Source organism: Leptonychotes weddellii, chromosome 8 (assembly GCF_054177405.1).
Source record: "Leptonychotes weddellii isolate Sample4059 chromosome 8, ASM5417740v2, whole genome shotgun sequence".
Lineage (NCBI taxonomy): Eukaryota > Metazoa > Chordata > Mammalia > Carnivora > Phocidae > Leptonychotes > Leptonychotes weddellii.
The window spans coordinates 55,883,832-55,907,580 of record NC_138376.1 but is presented as its reverse complement, the minus strand read 5'-3'; the positions used below and the strand labels follow the sequence as shown (position 1 = coordinate 55,907,580).

Sequence of the window (23,749 nt, the reverse complement as noted above, 5' to 3'; positions counted from 1 at the left end):
TTGTTCCATTTGATCAACGAATTCTTCCTCTGTGGTTAAAGTTCTGAAGAACAGTTTTCAGAACCCTTTTTTCTTCATCCTGGGAGTAGGAAAACCAACAAATGTACCAGAAAGTCCTGCTGGAGTATTTCAGAACATTCTTTAGTAGATTACATGTCCCAATACAGTCTGGTCTGCCTCTGTGAACTTGGCTAGACAGTCTGTAGTATGCCCCTAAAGTAATCTCATTCCTCTCCTTTAGTTCTCAAAGTAAGCTACAGCGTTATCTCTTTTAGACACACAGCACTACATTACCTCATCTCTTAAAGGTTCTATTACTTCTAACCAAGTTATTCTTCTATCATTATAATCCAGTAGGTTTGTTTAGTAATCTCTAGCCCTAACATAGGGCTAGAACTCATGACTCTGAGATCAAGACTCACATGCCCTATCGACTGAGACAGTCAGGTGCCCCTATATTCTAGTAGCATTATTCCACCAACCTTTAATCATATATATTAAAATATATTCTTTATTATTCTTGTTCAGTGAATTGTCTAAGACTTTAAGTTAAATTTTTGATTTCTAGGAAACTGAAACTTATTCTTTTTATATTATACCTTACAGTCTTCAGAGATCATAGATAGTTTTTTTAAAGAAAAAAATACTGAATTTATTTTGGTGACTTAAGAAATGGTAATTATTTTATCCTTTCAAATAAAACCTCCCACTAATTGATTAATACTTTAAGCACAGGTTACTATGCTTAACTGATTTAAATTTATGTGAACTTGAAATATTACCATTAAGTTTTCAGCTATCTTGGCAACATCAAAAGGAAAGGACCAGTGAAATGCCACCTTTGCTCCTAAACTACCAAGAGCTAAGACCCATACAAATTTTATGGCAAGTAATCTAAAACTCTTCTAAAAATGATTAACTGTTATTCTATCCAACAAGAAAACAAATACAACAGACCTATCTAATTAGTTAAGACACCAGATACTCATCATGCAGTTTCAGTGTCTAGTAACAAACCTTTAAACTGTATAATTTGTTTCACAACTTCTAAGTACTAATAACACATTTTAAAAGGTTGATATCCACTTTAAACTATATATAGAAGTACCAAGGTACACAATTATCAAGAGAAATGTGCATGTACACCAAAGAGTCTCAAGTTTAAATTTGGAGCTCAACCTGGCAGTCTCCAAAGAGTCTACATATACCAAAGTCATTAGCATAACTTTTAAAAATAGAACTTTGCATGGGGTGGGAGAAATATGATTAAATAGCTGGATATCCTACTTCTAGAAGGTTGATAGACATCAATCTATATTTTTCATGTCAAAATGCGATTGATTTGAGTTGGCCCAAGAAACAAGTTATCTTTTTATCATATCAAAAAAAAAGAGTACAAATGTAACCACTAGAAATTAAAAGGAAAACAAATACTTTAGGTTTTTTAGTACCTTCAAATTCTGACAAAATTCAGTACATTAAAAAATTAAATATGCCAATTTTACTTACTGCTATCAGATTTTTAAAATACTTTTCATTTTCTTGTCCATATTCAGTAAGTAATAAAATTAATTTTTTTTTTTTTTTTTAAGGTAGGCTCCATGCCCAGTGTGGAGCCCAATGCAGGGCTCAAATTCACAACCCTGAGATCGAGACCTGAGCTGAGATCAAGAGTCAGATGCTCAACCGACTGAGCCACCCAGGGGCCCCAAACTCTTAATTTTACTTTTTCATAATCTAAGCTAATAGCTCTAAGGTATTCCTGAAAAAGAAATAATGTAATCTGAAATTAAAAATGTTAAAATACTCAAAGTAACAAATTTGTAATTGATACCACTAATGGTGACCTTCCTTAAGCTTACATTTTAATATTTCCCTTAATGAGTGTGTCTCAACAGATTTTTCTTTTAACAACACCCCCATACACCAAAAACACACCCATGGACCTTATTAAATTCAAGAAAATAGCCTAAAACGTTGGTCACATTGCCAGATTTGGCCAGATTAAAGAAAAATTGCTGATGATAAAAATGGCCTTTACTTTATTCTCAACTACTTTTGTTATATGTGCATTTTAAAATTATTTAACAAAAAAAGACTTTTAAAATATATATTTCAAGTCTCAAAGTTAATTCAAAAGAAATGTATAATATTTCATTTGAAAATAAGAGTTTCAGCAGATATATGCACAATCCCTACATGAGTTGTAAATCTGTCATCAAAACCATCACATTTTAGTATTTTTAAAGGGGAATTCAAGGTAGATTTTTTTTTCTGCATTATGCAACTAATTTAAAGACAGTACTTTTACATGTAAAAATAATTTACACTAAAAAACTCAAGCACAGAAATCTGATACTTTGTTTATCAAAATAACGAGAACAAAATGAGCAATGAAAAAATAGCAAAAGCCATTACAAAAAATAGTAAATTCCTATTTAAATTCCTGTGTCCACACAGATTAAAAACGTTTATTAATTAACTATATCACACAGATTGTAGCATACTTTAAGCTATAATATAGAAAGGTAACATGGGATATTTGAAATTTAAGCTGCACTTACCAAAATAGTTTTAACCTGAGTCTTTGATGTCTTCAGAAATGTACTTGACAATAAGGTATGATAAAGTATAATTATTATTTAGTAGTATAATTCAAGGTTATTTTTCTTTGAATTTCTCTTAATACTGCTTCTTAAATATTTGTGTAAAATTATAAATATTACATTTTTGGGGTTCTCTGAACACAAGGGAGTGTATGAATTAAAAAGCTGTTATTTTTTTCCACTATACAAGCATATGAAGATGTCTTTCTTGTCCAAAATGTCTTATATTTAATCATATTTTCATGTTTCAAGTTATTTTAGAACAAATGCAGAAGGTCAAAAGATTATCATAGATACTTGAATATTCCCATGAAATATGTCACACTCACTAAGGAATTTAATACAAGTTCACTAAAGAATATCAAATTAATCATTTCCTCCTATAAATATTTTCTTTTTATTTATTTTGTGTTTAGAAGTTGCAGTTTTAAGTACTATTAACAGAAAATACATAACAAAAGCTTCCTAACAAGTGAAAAAAATAATTATAAATGCTGGAAAAATTGGCCTCATTAACATATTTACAAACTTTTACTTAATACATACTCCATTGGAAATTAATTATATGACATTTATACAAGCATTAACATTTCCAGATCACTCTGAGTAGTGAACACTTCAGTTCTTTACTGTCTATATCCAAAGTTGAAAGTCACTCAGTTTCTGAAGGCAATACTGACAAGCATCAGAAATGGATCAATCTGAGATGTTATTGACATATTGTTCTGTTCCTTCACCTAAAGATGTTTCTGTTGAGTAAGTGTCCTTATGCTTCTTTTTGTCTTTGCTCTGATCTTCCTGAAGCTTCAGAATTATGTTTCGGATTTCTTCTCTTTTTGTTCTCATTCTTGGGGGAGGAAACCAGTTTGCCAAATTCATAGGTAGTTCAAAATTGAGAATTGGATTCTGGGAATAAAAATATTAAATGTACATTAGAAAATTATAATATTTTAGTTTCAATCACAAAAGCACTCCAGAGTTAAAAATGAAAAATCAATAACTCATTTAGTAAGTATTTAATTATCTATCTCATGCCAGATATTATGCTAGGCACTGGAGATAATGAGACAGTTTTTTGCCTAAAGATCTTTTTTTTTTTTTTTTTTAAAGATTTTATTTATTTGACAGAGAGATAGCGAGAGCAGGAACACAAGCAGGGGGAGTGGGAGAGGGAGAAGTGGGCTTCCTGCCGAGCAGGGAGCCCGATGTGGGACTCGATCCCAGGACCCTGGGATCATGACCTGAGCTGAAGACAGACGCTTAACGACTGAGCCACCCAGGTGACCTGCCTAAAGATCTTATAGTCTAGACCAAAGGTCAGCAAACTACAGCTAGTGGGCCTCATTCTGCCTACTATCTATTTTTGTAAATAAAGCCTTACTGAAACACAGCCACAATAACTCATTTACATCGCCTGTGGATGTGCTCATGCCGCAATAGCTGAACAGAGAGTAGACATAGAAATTGTATGGCCACAGAGCCTAAAATATTTACTACTTGGCCCTTTTAATGGTTTGCTGACCCTAGTCTAGATAGACAGATAACAAAAACAATGGACATGACAAGTATTCTGAGAGTAAAAGCAGAAAGTCCTATGAAAATCCATGCCTGGGCGCTTAACACAATTCCAAGAAGAAGTGATATTTAAGCTAAGACCTGGAGAATGAGTAGGAGTTAGTCCAGTAAAGAATGACAGAAGCAACTGGGAAGAACATCCCAGGTAGGGACATATGTATCAAGGGCTAGAGGCAAGAAAAAACATGACACAATACAAGAAACTTAATGACATTCAGGTGGCTGATACACAGAATGCTAGAGTAAGAATGGTAGGAAATGAATGAAGCTAGAAGCTTCGACGGAAGTTGGCTCACATCGGCCATGTGAAGCATTTTCATCTTTAGCCCAAGAGCAACAGGAGTAAAATGATTAGATTTCAGTTTCTGGAAAACAAATGTGAAATATAAAAGGCAGCACGCTTAGAGACTGGTGCAGCAATTTAGAATGGTGATGCCAGTTATTGGGCTTAGAAAGTGGCAGCAGGGATAAAGAATTGAACATATATAACGTTAAGTGATAGAATTCAGAGAACTGAGCGCTATACTGGTGATGGATGAAGAGGAAGGAGTCAACGTAATTTTTTTTAAAGATAGCTATCTTTTTTATTTAAAGATATTATTTGAGAGAGAGAGCGCGCATGAGAGCACGAGCATGAGCAGCGGGGAGGGGCAGAGGGAGAAGCAAGCTCCCTGCTGAACAGGGAGCCTGACAGGGGGCTCAATCCCAGGACCCCAGGATCATGACCTAAATCGAAGGCAGACGCTTAACCAACTGAACCACCCAGGCACCCCAAGAGTCAAGATAACTATAAAAAATATCCAAGAGAGGTATGGTATTGTATCCCTGAAGTCAAAGGAAGAAAGCATTATGAAGAAGGAATGGTCAACAGTGTCAAGTGGTGCTGGGAGATTGGTAACAATTTCAATATAAGGATAAAAGTAAAGCCAGATTACAGAGATCTGAGAAACAATTAGGATTTGTGGAAATGAAGACAGTGAATATAAATACTTCTCCATAAATATATCCATAAAGGGGAGAAAAGAGGGTGAAAGTCTGAATCATGGGAGAGATTTCTTAAGATGGGAAGAGTTAGTGGAGAGGGAGAGTTATCAGAGTGATGAGAATGAAGTCAACTAACCTTGGATTTGATAAAATATAAATAGTCTTTTTATGCTTTAAAAATTCTCCAATTTGGGAGTTTCTGCTTCCTGGAAAAATTTTTGAAATGGTTTTCAAATTCTTTAAAATATTTCCTTATTGTGTTTTTTACATTAATATAAGGTCAAATACAGTTGACCAATGAACAATGTGGGGACTTGGGGCGCTGACCCTGTGAAGTCCAAAATCCACAAAGAACTTTTGATGCCTGAAAAACTTATCTACTAATGGCCTACTATTGACCAGAATCCTTACCAATAACATAAGCAGTCAATTAACACATATTTTTTATGTTATATGTATTATATTATTGTATTCTTACATAAAGCTAGAGAAAATAAAATACTATGAAAATCACAAGGAAGAGAAAATACATTTATAGTACTGTACTGTATTTATAAAAAAAAAAATCAAACCCGTGTTGTCTAAGGAGTCACTATACACTATTTTATTATTTATTATATCAGATCCAACATACTGAAACCCACCTCAAAAAAGCTCTCTACATACTGTAACACATATACACCACAATCACTGAAGTTGTTTTGCTGGGGTACTTTTGGATTAGAGCCTTTCATAACATCTTTGGAAAAACTTCTTTTGCTTCCTTTTTTAACTTCCCATTCCACCTCTAAATACCTGCAATAATGCACATATAGTAAGAATATACATATATAAATACACAAACAGTCCCTCATTCCCACCAGAATACAAAGTACAAATTATGGTTTTGAACTTACTCTCTTAGAATTTTTACAACATTTGATCGAGAAGGGCCTCTAAGTGAGTCCATCAGTAGAATACAAGGTCTGCAGGGTGAAATGACCAAATGTTAATATTTTATAATGTTTTTGTTTTTTAAAGATTATTTTATTTATTTATTTGAGAGACAGAGAGAGAGCGAGTGAGAGTACAGCACAAGCAGGAGGGAGAAGCAGACACCCCGCTGAGCAGGGAGCCCAAAGTGGGGCTCGACCCCAGGACCCTGGAATCATGACCTGAGCTGAAGGCAGACGCTTAACCACTTAACCGACTGAGCCACCCAGGTGCCCCAATACTTTATAATGTTAAAAAGGCATAAAAAAATGAGCACTAACAACAGAATTTAAATATTCAAAATTCCCTTGCCTCAGTAAAACTTGGGGAAGAAATAAATCTTACAGATACATATACCCTAACACAATACTTAAATATCCATGGTTATATTAAATACCAAACTGCAGGGACACCTGGGTGGCTCGGTCAGTTAGGCGTCTGCCTTCGGCTCAGGGCATGATCCCAGGGTCCCGGGATCGAGTCCCACATCGGGCTCCTTGCTCAGTGGGGAGCCTGCTTCTCCCTCTGCCTGCCATTCCCCATGTCTTGTACTCTCTCTGACAAATAAATAAAATCTTTAAAAAACAAAAACAAAACATAACAATAACAAAAAAAACAAATTGTAGAATATTAATTGAACCACATCTTATTATTAACATATTTCACTAAAGTTCCACTGTTGGTTCCTTAAAAGAATACAAAATTTAGTAATGTCAAAATAATTCTGAAAATTTGAACATCCCCAGATTCCAAATTACCAGAAGTGGGACCATGCAAAGTAGAAATAATTCCATTTTTTTTTAAGTTTTTTTTTTTTTTTTTTAGTAATCTCTACACCCAATATGGGGCTCAACTCCACAAACCCAGTATCAAGAGTCACACACACTCTTCTGACTGAGCCAGCCAGGTGACCTGAAATAATCCCATTTTTAACTAAAACCTATTATAGATAACAAAACAGGTAATCATCATATAGAAGAATTAGTTTAGGGGCACCTGGCTGGCTCAGTCAGTGGAGCATGCAACTCTTGATCTCAAGGCTGTGAGTTCAAGCCCCACATTGAGTGTAGAAATTACTTTAAAAAAGAAAAAAAAAATTAGTTTAGAATCCAGTGTTTTTTGCAAGATTCCACTTCACATTCAAACAGAGAAATGATTATCCATTCTCCTCAACTTGAGCCAGGCCTGGACCCTGGGCATAACCCAATTCTCCTCACTCATCTTGACAGGTTTTGTGACATTTAAGGACTTGTTTGAATAAAAACTGCCCAGTTATGTTTTATTCCATGAGGGTGTGTAAATAAAATTTATCATGCAGTATGCAAGATATAAAGTTAATGCTTACTGTTTACAGATAGTAGGCTTTAAATGCCACTGTCCTATTTCTGAATTGCAGTTGTCATCGGCAAGGAATCCATCATCACTGCTATCATCCTATAAAAGACAGCCTGTTAGTAGTGAAGATATACAGTCTAAATAATAACCTCACAAAATAGCACTATTGATGATAAAAATCTTTGTAGCAAATATGGAAATTTTTTCTATTTAATAGTCACCAGACATGAGAAAATGTGGTCACTTGATTCTAATTATCTAATGCCACAACACTGATATTTTAATGAAAAGAAACTACTGATCAGAAGGCTATGAAAAACTATTATATCTATTTTCAAGTAAAAGAAAATTTTAAAGACTGAATATAGTATGACTGATTCTTCTTCAAATACTACTGCTCTGATTTTAGATATTTCTTTTTTTTTTTTAAGATTTTATTTATTTATTTATTTGACAGAGAGAGACACAGTGAGAGAAGGAACACAAGCAGGGGGAGTGGGAGAGGGAGAACCAGGCTTCCCGCGGAGCAGGGAGCTCGATGCGGGGCTTTATCCCAGGACCCTGGGATCATGACCTGAGCCAAAGGCAGACGCTTAACGACTGAGCCACCCAGGTGCCTGATTTTAGATATTTCTACAAAAATTTAGTTTGTTGGCTAAAACAACTGTTTCACAATAGGAACATGAATGACTTGTATTTATTATTCTTTTACATAAATAATTTTTTCAATCAGAAATATTTAAAGGGTTTTTGGAAACACCTTAACAGAACCATATATGCACTTCACTTAAGAGAAGACAACTTAATGACATTGTGTCTTATTTTGTAGATTATCTTGAATGTAAAACAAGGCTTGGCTTTCCCTGTTCTTTAGAAAGTTTCTGGCAACCTTATAAATGAAATAATCAGCAATAGAAATAATAATAAAACACAGATTAGCTAGTTCATATAACTGTTACAACCAAAGGAGCATAAGAACAGCACTCATTATAAACCTTGAATATAACCCATATATAAATGCCTGTATAAGTTGCAGAGAAAAACTGTATTTCTTAGACATACATTGTACAGCAAGGGACATAACAAAAAATGGGCTTTTGTTCACTGGAGGACTGCAAAACGAAAAATGGGTGCAGTACAAAGCTATCTTCACTATTAGATAAACTCAAAGTTTATTCAAAAAACTAAAGAAAGGTCAGAGATTAAAGAAATGGAATGCTGTTAAGATTCTTATAAACTTTTCTTTCAATATAAAGCCTTCTTTAACTGAAGTCATAAAATATTTTAAAAATACATTTTATTCTTGGTGTAAGTAAAATATACTAGAGCAAATGGAACTCTAAGGAAATAGGAGAATTTACCTATGTTAGTTTTAACTAAATATTATATGCTCCTGCCGTGATACATATACATTAAACTAGAAGAAAGAAAAGACTCACTGGAAATGTGGGAAAAATAATAATTTTGCTGTGCTGAAAGCACCACATAATCAAGTATCTACATTTGCTTCCTGAATAAGTTAGACCAAAGGTTAAGGTTAAGTATGACCCATAAGTGCTTTTAAAAGAGGAAGAGAAAGGAATGGCAAGGTTAGTGGGGGTAGTGGCTGGGTTTAGGTGGGAGAATCAATTTTGTATTAAAACTTTTCTGAGGTAGGTAATGTTAGTTTAATCCACGATGGCAAAAACTACAACAAAAACCCTAAAAAGAAAAATAAAACAACCCTATACAGTTATCCTGGCAACTTCTGAATTAAAAACTTAGGTTTGTGCTTTGAGATGAGACCCAAATTCAGAAGGCATGAGTTACTGGTAGAAGGAATCGCTTATAGGACTCCAAAGAAAAACTTAATTAGATAAGATATTGGAGCTTTTTGCTAAGCATTAGGTTTTACCTGGTTATCCTGATCTTCTGAGAAGTCGATGAGTTCATCTTCAAGCATTTTGCTACCTTCAGTTGATTCATCACTATAGTTTAGTCTAATTTTGCTTAAGCCATCTATAAATAAGAAACATTATATAACTTAAAAAAGGACATGCACATAACTTATAGTATATGATATTAAAATGCTAGTAATTAATTATATAGTAATTATGGATATAAAATCTGCATTAACATGTAATTTCAAATATAACTTACTTCTAATAAAAACCTGGATTCAATATCAATTACAAAGTTGCTTCTACAACTCAGAGAATTCATTAAATTTATTCATTAAAATTTAATTCTATTAAAATTTAAAACTAGGTATCAATTATATTATAAATATATGTATATTTAAATATATACAGATATATACATGTATGCATATTAAAACATTTTTGTGCTAGGTATGCTAGTTATCTTTAGTAACAGAAGCTACAATAGTCTAAAAATAACCTAACGTCCAATGATAGGAACAGTTAGCTAATTGTAGAACATAAAATATTATACATTTTTTAAATTAAAATTATAAAATTGTGAAAAATTATATAATACAGATTAAAAAACATGATTAAGGGGAGTGCCTGGGTGGCTCAGATGGTTAAGCGTCTGCCTTCAGCTCAGGTCATGATCCCAGGGTACTGGGATTGAGTCCCGCATTGGGCTCCCTGCTCCTTGGGAGCCTGCTTCTCCCTCTGCCTCTCTCTGTCTCTCATGAATAAATAAATAAAAATCTTTAAATTAAAAAATAAATAAATAAATAAATAAAAATAAAAAACATGATTAAAATTAAGTTAAACAGGTTTGTTTTGGGACAAATAATAAAAAGAAAAATACAAAAATGAAAATAATCATGATGTAGAATAGTAGCTATGGATGAGTTTTCCAACTCTGTGTATTTTTCCTTCTTTTTCTTAAATTTATTTTTTATTATTATTTTGAGAGAGAGAGAGTGCACAAGTGAGGAGTGGAGGGGCAGAGGGAGAGGGAGAGAATCTTAAGCAGGCTCCATGCCCTGCGCAGAGCCTGACATGGGGCTCGATCTCATGACCCTGAGACCATGACTTGAGCTGAAATCAAGAGTCGGACTCGTAACTGACTGAGCCACTAAGGCACCCCTGAATATTTTTCCTTCATGTTTTGTTATAGTCACTGACTTTTCAATAAAATAAAATGAGACAAGCCAAATATCGATGCTGGTAACATGAAATGACTCATAAGAAAAATTTGAAATTGATACTTTTAAAGGTCAGTTTCAAGAATCTAAATCTTTAAAAATAAAATATTTTGCTGGAAGACGCTAATCACACATGAAATATGTTTCAAAGAAATACAAGGTTTCAAAGAAATGTAAGGTTTACATGAAAATAATGAAAACCGAGGGACTTTAATACCAAATTCAGTGATCTGTTTATTAAAGAGTATACCTTTTCCACTTTAAAACGTATGACTTAAAGGTATTTTAGACAGGATAAAAGTTTATTTTTGTGTAAGTTATTAAAGAGGATTTAAATATATTAATATAAGCAAGATGGGGTGGGAAGACAGCAAAATAAAACATGCTCCTGAAAAGAAAGATGTCTCTCTCTCTAAATGTTGTGATTGAAAACGTACTATTTAAAATAAATAATAAAGCACTATGGTAAATCTTTTTATATGAAAAATAGCCTTTTCATTTTTTTTCAAAAATCTGTATTTTTATGTTTGTTTGAAACTAAAATATCTGTATTTGAATAATATCTGTCCAAATCCTCAGGCAATTCAGAATCGATTATAATCAAGTTATTCTAGCAGCCAATTATTCATATCTACAGAAGCTGTGTAATATAAATATAAACCTTACACAATTAAATATATGTGCATTTAAAAAAAGGGAGAAAAATAATTTAAATAGTGAAGTAAACAAATATCCTGGTGTACGCTGAGAGGTGATAACTCAACTGTTTTTTTAATTACTCCCAGGTACAATTCCCACTGATTTACTACAGCATGTTATCTGACATCAGGAGTCAACACTTGTGACTCTGTGTGTTCGATAGTTAAAACTATATTAAAACTACCTGAAATGCTTTGTTTAAGGGCACCTGGCTGGCTCAGTCAGTGAAGTGTGCAACTCTTAATCTTGGGGTTGTAAATTTGGGCCCCACGTAGGGTGTAGAGATTACTTAAAAAATAAAATAAAATAAAATAAATAAATATAATAAAATGCTTCATTTAAATCCTGTCAATTATATTCCCAGGCAAAACAGAAATCAATTATTGAAATAGTAATCATAATCACAGAAATTTTTATAAGCTCTTCTTATCCTAATTTTTAATATGCCATCATTTTATATAAGACAGACTACTTAACCAAGCTCTCTGAGATAGTAAAAGCACCTCAGAGTGCTTTTGGGTGAGCGATCCCTTGGAAACATTTGATGAAAACACAGAAATGCAGACTCACTCTAGAGCACTAGCTTTCAAACTGTGGGACACTATCATCATTGGGTTAAGGCAAGCATCAAAAAGAACAGAAAATATCAGTGTATCACACCCAATAAAGGTAAGTTAATTTCCCTTAAGGAAGATGGAATTGATATGGTTGCACACAAACTTTTTAAAAAAAAAAAAAAAACAAATACACGAACTATAGTTGGAAAAAAAGGATAAACAGATACTAAAAAGTCAAACTTTGTAAAACAGAGGATTCTTTACTTTGATCTCCACTAGGATTAGTGAGGATACTTACTTATTTAACTGGATATTACTCAACTAGAACATTAATTTGAAGGAGAGGGCCATTAGAAGTTTCTGGGGTTTGTGTATATGAAGCTGTAGGCTTTGTCCCATTGCTTTAGGTCATGAACTTTAATTCATTTTTAATTTTAATTCACATTATAGTATGAGATTACTGATCAAAGGGGAACTTTAAAGAGTTCTATGGAAATATAACACATATCATACAATTCACCCATTTAAAGTGTACAATTCAGTTGTTTTTATATATCTGCACATATGTGCAACTATCATCAGAGTAAATTTTATTTTTTTAATTATTATTTTTATTTATTTATTTATTATTACTATTATTTTAAAGATTTTTTATTTATTTGACAGAGAGAGACACAGCGAGAGGGAACACAAGCAGGGGGAGTGGGAGAGGGAGAAGCAGGCTTCCCGCGGAGCAGGGAGCCCGATGCGGGGCTCGAACCCAGGGCCCTGGGCATGACCTGAGCTGAAGGCAGATGCTTAATGACTGAGCCACCCAGGTGCCCCATTAATTATTATTTTTAAATATTTATTTGAGAGAGAGAGAGAGAGCGTGTGCAAGCAGGGGGAGGGGCAAAGATAGAGGGAGAGACAGTCTTTTTTTTAAGATTTTATTTATTTATTTGACAGAGTGCAAGCACAAGCAAGGGGAACAGTAGAGGGAGAGGGAGAGGGAGAAGCAGGCTCCCTGCCAAGTGGGGAGCCCGATGTGGGGCTTGATCCCAGGACCCTGAGATCAACACCTGAGCCGAAGGCAGATGCTTAACTATCTAAGCCCCCCCAGGTGCCGCGAGGGAGAGACAGTCTTTTTTTTTTTTTTAAGATTTTATTTACTTATTTGTCAGAGAGAGAGAGAGCACAAGCAGAGGGAGAAGCAGGCTTCCCGCTGAGCGGGGAGCCCGATGCGGGACTCGATCCCGGGACTCCAGGATCATGACCGGAGCCAAAGGCAGTCGTTTAACCAACTAAGCCACCCAGGCGCCCGGGAGAGACAGTCTTAAGTAGACTCTGCATTGTGCATGGAGTCTGACGCCAGGCTCAATCTCACTACCCTGAGATCATCACCTGAGCCGAAACCAAGAGTCAGATGCTTACCCAACTATTCCACCCAGGCGTCCCTCATCAGAGTAAATTTTTGAACGTCATTAAGAAACCAACCCTGTACCTTTCAGCTATTATTCCCCCCCACCTCCCCCTCACACTCCTATTTGCCACACCACACTAGCCCTAAGCAGCTACTAATCTACTCTATAAATTTTCCTGTTCAGAAGATTCCATACAAATGGAATCATATAATACGTGGTTTTTTGTGACTACTTACACAATATTTTCAAGCCTCAGCAATGTTGTAGCATGTATCAGCATTTCATATCTTTTTACGATCTAATAATATTTCAGTGGATAGATATGTCACTAACTGATTATTCATTCGTCAGCTGATGAACATTTGGGTTGCTTCTACATTTTGGTTACTATAATGCTACAATGAACATTCATGCAATCCCAGGACCCTGGGATCACGACCTGAGCCCTGAAGGCAGACGCTTAATGACTGAGCCATCCAGGTGCCCTAAAAATATTTTTATCAAACTCAACAGCTTTCTGAGTTACTAAAATAAGGCAGTAAAAGTACCAAGACTATGTTCAGCATTCTTAATTTTTTTTAAAGGTTTTATTCATTTTAGAGAGAGCGTGTGAGCAGGGAGGGGCAGAGGGAAAAAGAATCTGAAGCAGACTCTGCACTGAGTATGGAACCTGACTTTGGGCTTGATCCCACAACCCCAAGACCATGACCCAAGCCGAAACCAAGAGTCAAACGCTTAACCAACTGAGCCACCAAGGTGCGCCAGCCTTCTTAATTTTTATAGGTTCTTTCTGAATTCACAAAATTTCTTCTATGTCTTATTCTGACTTTTTTCCTCCAAAGAAAATGTAGATTTATTCATAGCTTAATAAGCAAGGCACATGTCATAGCACATTATGGATTTTATGAAATAATTATTTTACTTTTGAGATCGAGAGAAAATTACACAATTGATTTGATATGAAACTTAAGTACTGGAAGAGACACTTTAGATTTCTCTAACAAGTGCTAGAAATATGGAACTGATTCAAGGGAAAATATTCAATTCATTAGAACTGAATGGAAATAAAAAAAAGCAGAGGTTGGGCTAGCACCCTTCTTCCCACTGAAACATGAAAGAGAGTGAGAAATAAGGAACTAACCTTTCATTTGATGTCAACAACTATTTTGGAGGAAAAGGCTTTAATTTCTGACTCTCGCTATTTGATCGCTATTTGCCCATCTGTAAATTGAGAAGAATGAACTAATTTGCCTTATAGATCTAAGACTGTCCAACTACTATTTGTGCCAAATACAGTAAACTGCCTATGAAATAAGAATAAATCCAAGTTGCTATAAATGAAAAATGTAGACCTTGTAGTACAATTTGGAATTTTTTGGAGTGATGGAAAAGTTCTAAATCTTGTTTACTGTAGAGATTACATGACTGTACATATTTATCAAAGCTCACTGAATTATACTTATAAAATGGGTGAATGTTTCTGTAAATAAGTCATATCTCGATAAATCTGACTTTAAAAAAAAAGTATGCTCTGAAATCTTAATCCTATATAAAAAAATCCAATTTATTCTGAATTCCTTGATTCTTTCAAAACATTTAGAAACGTACCTGTATGGTGCATAGAACTTAAATATTCATTCTGTAGGCCATTTTCACTTTTAGTCCTATCAACAACTTTCTGGCATGTAGATTCTCCTTTATTCGATTCTTCATTTTCACTTGCAGTATGATTTATTTTTTTCAGACTACATTTCACGCTGCCTATGTTTCTCCGATAATGAGGGTCACTTTCTTCCTGTTCGGCACTTGAATCAATTCCAGCTACGCAATGTTTTCTGTTTAGCATCTTCTTAATTACAGGCTTGGCAGAAGAGTTTTGTGAACAACTGTCCATTTCACTGGCTGAAGGAGAAGAAATACAACTGTCCTCTACAGCTGAACATTTTTGCATGACTGTATTTTCATGGTAATGAGGATTAGGTTCATACTTTGGTTTTTCCAAACCAGGGAAACAAACAACAGCCAAAAACCAGTGTGCACTGTAAAAAACAAATGAAACTACTGAATATATTATTAGGAGAGTTTATTATATTTGGCAATAAATATCAATTGAAATATTTTTTCTAAAGCTTCTGTCAACAAATTTCTTAAGAACACCCAATTTTTTCAATTCTCAAATGAATCCACTTGTTTATATGATCATTAATAGAATATAATGTCTATTCAAAAACAACATAATTTTTTTAGAATTATGTAGCCTGCATTCACTTTTGCAAACATCCTTTGAAACTTTATTGCTTTTTGAATGAAAAATTCATTCTTATTTTTAGACAATTTAAGAAAATATAAATTAGATCACTGTAATTCACCATTTTCATTAACCTTCCCCTTGACCTATTTATGTCAAATAAAAAACTAGCCTCAAGACTAAAATGTTTTCAGAAGTCTAAATGGACTGTATAATTTTAAGCATTTTTCTAAATATTGCACATATAATATAGCTTTTAAAAAAACTTTTACCCCATGTCTGTTTTTCTTAAGAATAAGGTTAGGCATTGCTTAATGTTGAAAATATTAAATAATTCTTTGTCTTATGCTTACTGAGATGTATATACCACTAAAATGAAATAACATATCTATTTAAGCATCATTATAAAACTTTAGTATTAGTAGAGTTCCAGCTATCAGGTGGGTGCTCCTGATAAAGCTAAATTCAGGTATCATGGTTTCCAATAATAGGTTAGAAGCTACGAGTAAAAAGCTGTACAGCTAACATTGGCTAATATTCATTAATCTAATGAGGAATTTTATTAGGGGCTTACTATTTCCTAGACACTGTTGTATGCTAGGATACAATGAACAGGCTATAGATGTCAGAGAACTTATTAACTGAGTACAGTGTTTGTCATATAATAGGGTATTCAATAGGTGTTTGAGGAGTGAAAAAATGCATTAGCTTGATATGAACAAAAGTTATTCTATATTCTCACTTTTACAAAATGTTAAATTCCTCCAAGGTAATATGAAGAAACACTAATTGTCTCTTCATCAGATAGCATAAACCAAGGGTGACAAAGCCTGGCTTCATCCTCAGTATTTTTAAGGCGAGATGGAGGAATGCTTGCTTCTCTTTTGTTCTTTATTAACCCTCACTATCCTATGGACTTAGGTCAGACTAGGGTAGTAGAAAGAGCAACACACCATCTTTCTCACTATATTCCAAGATTTGGCTGACTGTAAGTCACAGCTCAATGTCAAAAAAAGTTAAATGTGAAGAAATATGTTTTAAAAATTGATTAATTCGGGATAATATAGCAGTTCTCAATCTAAATGTATAACCAAAGTCTATCACAGTTTTTAACATTTCTTAGCTATGACTAATATGTACAAGGCATAAATTTTCTGTTAGACACCTAAAAACTAAGAAAAATTCTTTCTTTACCTAGCCGAAAGGAGAAACCTGAATTAGATATCACTGAGGTTATTTTCAACCTCTAAGTGACAGGATTTTGCTTTTATGATCCCTTTTAATAGCAGCTACACATTGACCTTAAACGACCAGTGAGAGAAGAGACTAAAACAAGTAATTTCACTTAAGATCGACTGGATCGAAATGTTGACATTTTTTCCTTATCAATTTTTAACAAATAGCTTATAAACTTTAAAGTTTAAGAAACTACCACTACCAAGAAAATTAAAAATAAAACAGCAACAAACACAGCAGCCTATCTAAAATAATTAGCGAATAGACCTATTTGTGGCTTTAGCTCCTCAAAAACAAAACAAAATGAACTCTCAGGATTTGGAGGCTATTCTTCATCTACTAGGGGCATAGTTCTTTTGCAGAATCCTTTATTGACTCTACATCTTTGTTCATTCTCTTTCACCAAGGTAACTAGAAGGATTAATCATAGCTTTAATCCACCGCAGATACACTAAGAGGAATGTGCCTCTATTGCTAAAGTGTGTACCTTAAATTTTTATAATTCATTTCTGACAAATAGCTCTCTATGTGTATCTTCTCTTTCACCTAAGCAAGCAGCTCACATGTTAGTCTTTATGACAAATTACTGCCAAGAAACCTTATTTTTGAGGATAATGAAGAAATTAAGAATTAGTTTTACACTTGGTTTTAAATTATGACACTATGTTTGACTTAAATATATAGCTCTGACGAAGTTAGGCTTGGGGCGCCTGGGTGGCTCAGATGGTTAAGCGTCTGCCTTCAGCTCAGGTCATGATCCCAGGGTCCTGGGATCGAGCCCCACATCGGGCTCCTGGCTCAGTGAGGAGCCTGCTTCTCCCTCTCCCTCTGCCTCTCTCCATGCTCATGCTTTCTCTCTCTCTCTCTCTGTATCTCTGTGTCTCAAATGAATAAATAAAAAAAAAATCTTAAAAAAAAAAAAAAGAAGTTAGGCTTTATAGCTATAACCAGTGTTTTGATCTAGCCTACCTATCTTTGGCTGGGTTCATTAGAGAGCACAGGTCTTACGATTAATGTATGATTTTTTATTATTATTATTTATTTATTGAGAGAGAGAGAGATTTAGAGAGAGAGAGTGCATGAGAGGGGGAAGGGTCAGAGGGAGAAGCAGACTCCCCACCAAGCAGGCAGCCTGATGCAGGACTCGATACTGGGACTCCAGGATCATTACCCGAGCCGAAGGCAGTTGCCCAACCAACTGAGCCACCCAGGCACCCTAACGTATGATTTGAAATAAATAGAATGTGATTATACTATTGAGTGAATCTGTTTTTCATAGTAAGGAAAAAAAAAAGAGCATATTCAGAAGCTAGCCTGGCACAGCTAGGCTTATTAGACATAAACAATCTTACAGAATACCAATCCCAGACAAACTTACTCTGCAACCATGATAAACTGAGACAAAGCAAGGACATGTCTCAATTTGTCTAAGCAGAGACAAACAAGATCAAAAAGCAACCAAAAAAATGCCAAATATTCCCCTTTTTTGCTAAATGGGTAAATGCTACTTCTTTACCCAAGCAAACAACTGCTTCCTTACATCTTCCCCCGATGACCAAACCAAAGCCCAAATTCTATTACAGGCGCTTTCAAACACACTTTTACTGAGAGGCTCCATGGTTGCCCATGGTGTGTGTTCTCCCTTGATGTAAGTAATAAACCCAAGTTGTCCAACTACAGGTGTATTCCTGGGAGTTTTTGGCTGCAAGGCATAGGAAAACAGAAAAATGAAATATAAAATCTCTCAAGTCTAAACTGTATAATAATACTATCCTACACATCAATGCCTCTCTAGTCACTGTGGGAGAACACAAAATATTTAACCACCTCCATTTACCTAGAAAACAGCTGAAAGTAGTCAGCATGGTTTTCAATTTGAGTATATGACATAAATTTAGCCATCTTTTCTTCTTTTGGTTAAGAGCCAAAGTGTTTTCTAAAGATTCAAAATCTATGTGACCTAGTCATCATTCTGTATAAAAAAATCTGTCCTGTAGGATGTTTGGTAGACTATAGCACCACTTTTTAAAAATGACATTATTCTATACTGATGAGTAAAACAAAATTAGAAAGATCTCTTGCTAGTGTTTATAAAATTCAACATCTTACATGATTCACTAAAAACTATCAATTTTCATAAAATAAGCAGCATAGACATATATAACAAATTTCAGAAAGTTTAAAAATGAATGAATTCTTCAACTCATAAACACATTTTCTAAAAATAGCCTTCACATTTACATAAAGAAAATTATTACTCACGCTTCATTAAGGGGTACAAAAATAAAATCCTTCTCAAAAATATCTACATGCCGGGTCCATGTTTTTACTCTCCCATGTCGCTTTTGCTGTATTCTATAAGAAAAGAGATAAACTATCACTTTCTGAAATGCTTCTAGTGCTTCAGCTTATATGCAGCCATTTATAAATTATAAAGACTAAGATGTTAATAAAACAGTTGTATAAGATGATTTAACAAGTTGGGGAAAGAAAATAGATCATCTCAGATGGAGCTAGGAAGGTGTGAAACCAGACATCACTGAATCTGCAAGAAAGAATTATTTAGTTCCTGCTACTACTTACTAAGTGAACCAGTGCTACTATTTTTATAACTGCATATTAGCAACTATATTGAGAAATGTATCAGACCATGACCTATAATGACTGAGGAGAAGACAGCAGGAAAACTGAGCATTACAAAAGATGAAATAAAATAGATTATGAACATTGGTCAAACCAATCACTATCATCAACTCTAAGATGTAAAATTAGGAATCACTGAAACAGTATAAAATATTATTTATACTGGGGAGCCTGGGTGGCTCAGTTGTTAAGCGTCTGCCTTCGGCTCAGGTCATGATCCCAGGGTCCTGGGATCGAGCCCCGCATCGGGCTCCCTGCTCGATGGGAAGCCTGCTTCTCCCTCTCCCACTCCCCCTGCTTATGCTCCCTCTCTTGCTGTGTTTCTCTCTGTCAAATAAATAAATAAAATCTTAAAAAATATATATTATTATTTATATTATGCACAATAGCCATCAATTCAAGACAACTGACAGCCCTTACGGCATTCTGTATGTATCTTTTGACCAATTATCAGCGCAAATTAGGGCTGGATGCAATCACTATATGGAGCGGAATTAAAAACAAACTGATTCAAGCCTAATATGTGGAACAGTATTTCCTTAACTTGTTGCAGCAGAATTATCCAAAGAACTTATTAAAAGTACAGAGTCACAGGTTCCTCTCTAAAGTATTAGGAATAGAACATCTAGGGTAAAACAGAGCAATCTGTACTTAATAAGTATCCAAGTAATTTTTTTTTTAATTGTCAGGCACATTTTGGGGAATACTGATTTAGATATTGGACCAAAAACCTTTATGAATTCCAGATATTCTTGAGGCTTTGGAGTATTATGAATTATATTAATTTTGCTAACTGACAATAGAATTATAAGATGTTACCTCAATACAAGTACATTTTTTATTAAATTAAACTTGAGTGACTTACTACATCTGTTAAATATTTTCAGAGCTTGACTTACGATAGATTAGTTGTTTCGTGAAGATTTCTTCTTTCTCTCTGATTAAGGCGTTTATAGAAAAAAGAACTGAATATATGAATTCGGTCAGCTTCTTCTTTCTTCAGTTTTTCAAGCACCAAATATCTATTTTATAAAAAAAATCCAAATATAATGAATTTAACAGTTTATACTAAAAACAGTCAGTGATCAAATATCTATTTAGCCAACATCAACCTTTCTTACACCTGAAAGACTTTATTAGCAAGATTTACTTCATATTCTAGGCAATGGTAACTAATAGATTATTTTCAATGAATGAAAAGTGATGTTTGAGAGTAAAACTATGATTTGCAAGATCTGATCTTGAAGACTCAAATAAATAAAATAAAATAAAAAAATGAAGGAGAAATAAAAACCACCAGAGGAATACAGAAAATTATGAGAATATTATGAAAAATTCTTTGTCAACAAATTAGACAACCTAGAAATATACAACCTTCTAAAACTGAAGCAAGAAGAAATAGAAAATTAGAACAGACTGACTACCAGGAATAAAATTGAATCAGTAATCAAAGAACTCCCAACAAATAAACATCTGGGACTGGATGGCTTCACTGGTGAATTCTTCTAAAACTTTAAAGAAAAGTTGGTAACTGTTCTACTCAAACTGTTTCAAAAAATAGAAGAGAAAGTAAAGCTTCCAAATTCATTCTACAAGGTCAGTATTACCCTGATACCAAAACCAGATAAAAACACTACAAAAAAACCCAGAACTACGGGCCAGTACCTCTAATGAACATAGATGCAAAAGTCCTCAACAAAATATTTACAAACCAAATTCAATGATACATTAAAAAAAAATCATTCATCATTATCAATTTGGATTTATTCCTGGGATACAAGGGTGGTTTAGTATTCACAAATCAATCAACATGATACATCACATTAACAAGGGAAAGGATAAAAACCAGATTATGTCAATAGATGCAGAAAAAACACAGGACAAAGTACAACATCTGTTCATGACAAAAACTCTCAACAAAGTTTAGAGGGAACATACCTCAACATAATAAAGGCCATACATGAAAAACCCAGTTAACATCATATTCAATGGTGAAAACATAACTTTTCCTCTAAGATCAGGAACAGAACAAGGATGGTCACTCTCAAAACTTTTATTTACTATAGTACTAGAAGTCCTACCCACAGCAATCAGACAAGAAAAAGAATAAAAAAGCAGCCACATTAGTAAGGAAGAAGTAAAACTTTCACTATTTGCAGATGACATGATACTATATACAAACTCTAAAGACTCCACCAGAAAGGGTCACCTCAGTGGTTCAGTTGGTTAAGCGTCCAACTCTTGATTTTGGCTCAGGTCATGATCTCAGGGTCATGAGATTGAGCCCACATTGGGCTCTGTGCTGGGCATGGAGCCTGCTTAAGATTCTCTCTCCCTGTAGCGCCCCCCTTCTCCTTCCATCACTAAGAAAGAAAAAAATGACTACCAAAAAACTGCTAGAACCAATAAATGAATTCAGTAAAGTCACAGGGACGAGTTTACCTACAGAAATCTGTTGATTATACACTAATAATGATGTAGGAGAAAGAAAAATTAATAAATTACCTATGAATATCTTTAACCAAAGAAATGAAAGAAGCATACTCTAGAAGCTATAACACACTGATGAAAGAAACTGAAGATGATGCAAACAAATGGATATTCCATGCTCATGGATTGGGAGAACCAATACTGTTAAAATGTCTATACTACCCAAAGCAATCTACAGATTTAATAGAATCCCTATCAAAATACCAACATTTTTTACAGAATTAGAACAAATAATACTAAAATTTGTATGGAACCACAAAAGACCCAGAATAGCAATCTTGAGAAAGAGGAACAAAGCTGGAGGTAACACAATCTCAAATTCCAGAAATACTACAAAGTGGTAGTAATCAAAACAGTATGGCACTGGCACAAAAATGAACACATGGATCAATGGAACAGAATAGAGAGCCCAGAAATAAACCCACACTTATATGGTCAATTAATCTACAAAGGAAGCAAGAATATACAATGGGAAAAACAGTCTTTTCAACAAAGGATGTTAGGAAAACTGGATGGCTACATGCAAAAATATAAAACTGGACCACTTTCTTATACCACACACAAAAATAAACTCAAAATAGATTAAAGATCTAAATGCGAGACCGGAAACCATAAAAATTCTAGAAGAAAACATAAGCAGTAATTTCTCTGACCAGCGTAGAAACATTTTTCTAGATATGACTCTTCAGGCAAGTGAAACAAAAGTAAAATTAAACTACTGGGACTACACCAAAATAAAAAGTGAAGGAAACCAACAAAATAAAAAAGCAACCTACTAAATGGGAGAAGACATCATATCTGCAAATGATATATCCAATAAGGGGTTAATATCCAAAATATATAAAGAACTCAACATGAAAAAGAAAAAGAAAACAACAACAACAACAACCAAATCAATTAACAATGGGGAGAGGACATGAATAGACATTTTCCCAAAGACATACAGATGGCCAACAGACACATGAAAAGATGTTCAACATCATTAATCATCGGGAAAATGCAAATCAAAAACCATAAAAATACCTGACAGAATGATAAAATAAAAAAACACAAGAAATAACAAGTATTGGTGAAAATGTGGAGGAAAAAGGAACCTTCATGCACTGTTGGTGAGAATGCAAGCTGGTGCAGCCACTGTGGAAGAACAGTAGGAAGTGCCTCAAAAATTAAAAAATAGAATGAATACTCTATGATCCAGTAATTCCACTACTGGGTATTTTTCCAAAGAAAATGAAAACACCAATTTGAAAAGACATATGCACCCCTATATTTATCACAGCATTAACTACAATAGCAAAGAGGTGGCAGCAATCCAAATGTTTATCCATATATGAATGGATAAAAATGTGGTGTGTACACACACACACACACACACACACTGGATTATTACTGAGCCACCAAAAAGAATGAGATCTTGCCATTTGCAACAAGATGGGTGGACCTAGAGGGTATATGCTAAGTAAAATAAGTCAGAGAAAGACAAATATCATATGATTTCACTCATGTGTGGCATTTAAGAAACAAGACAAACAATGAGAAAAAGAGACAATCCCCCTCCCAGACTGTTAAAAACAGAACTGGTGGTTGCCAGAGAAATGGGTGGGGGGATAGATGAACTAGATAATCGGGATTAAGAGTACATTTATCTTGATGAGCACTGAGTAATGTACAGAACTGTTGAACCATTGTACCATTATACACCTGAAACTAACACAACACTGTATGTTAAGAAAAAAAAAAGTCACTGTGAAAAAAAGTTTGTTTCCTACTTGTAGAGTTAGAAATGGAAAAGAACGAGCAGTCTGGTAGAAGTTTAAGAAAAAAGTTTCTTTTTAACTTCTAAGCATGTCATGAGACAGAAACAGATTTTTATTTTTTTAAAGATTTATTTTATTTTAGAG

The 23,749-nt window shown here is 34.2% G+C and overlaps 1 protein-coding gene across 7 annotated transcripts in view; it reads right to left on the bottom strand.

Annotated features, from left to right (window-relative positions):
* Positions 1–2,347: 2,347 nt before the first annotated feature.
* The window catches only part of SENP6 (SUMO specific peptidase 6), a 116,505-nt gene continuing 95,103 nt past the window's right edge, over positions 2,348–23,749 (bottom strand). For all 7 annotated transcript variants that reach the window (XM_081828559.1, XM_081828562.1, XM_081828565.1 and 4 more), the window contains 8 exons: positions 20,258–20,380; positions 18,978–19,070; positions 14,840–15,270; positions 9,367–9,470; positions 7,483–7,571; positions 6,062–6,130; positions 5,810–5,960; positions 2,348–3,512 (listed from right to left, as the gene is read on the bottom strand). In XM_081828559.1, coding sequence (XP_081684685.1) covers positions 3,303–3,512; positions 5,810–5,960; positions 6,062–6,130; positions 7,483–7,571; positions 9,367–9,470; positions 14,840–15,270; positions 18,978–19,070; positions 20,258–20,380 — 1,270 coding nt within the window. In that variant the 3' untranslated portion in view covers positions 2,348–3,302. The remainder of the gene's footprint in view (positions 3,513–5,809; positions 5,961–6,061; positions 6,131–7,482; positions 7,572–9,366; positions 9,471–14,839; positions 15,271–18,977; positions 19,071–20,257; positions 20,381–23,749) is intronic.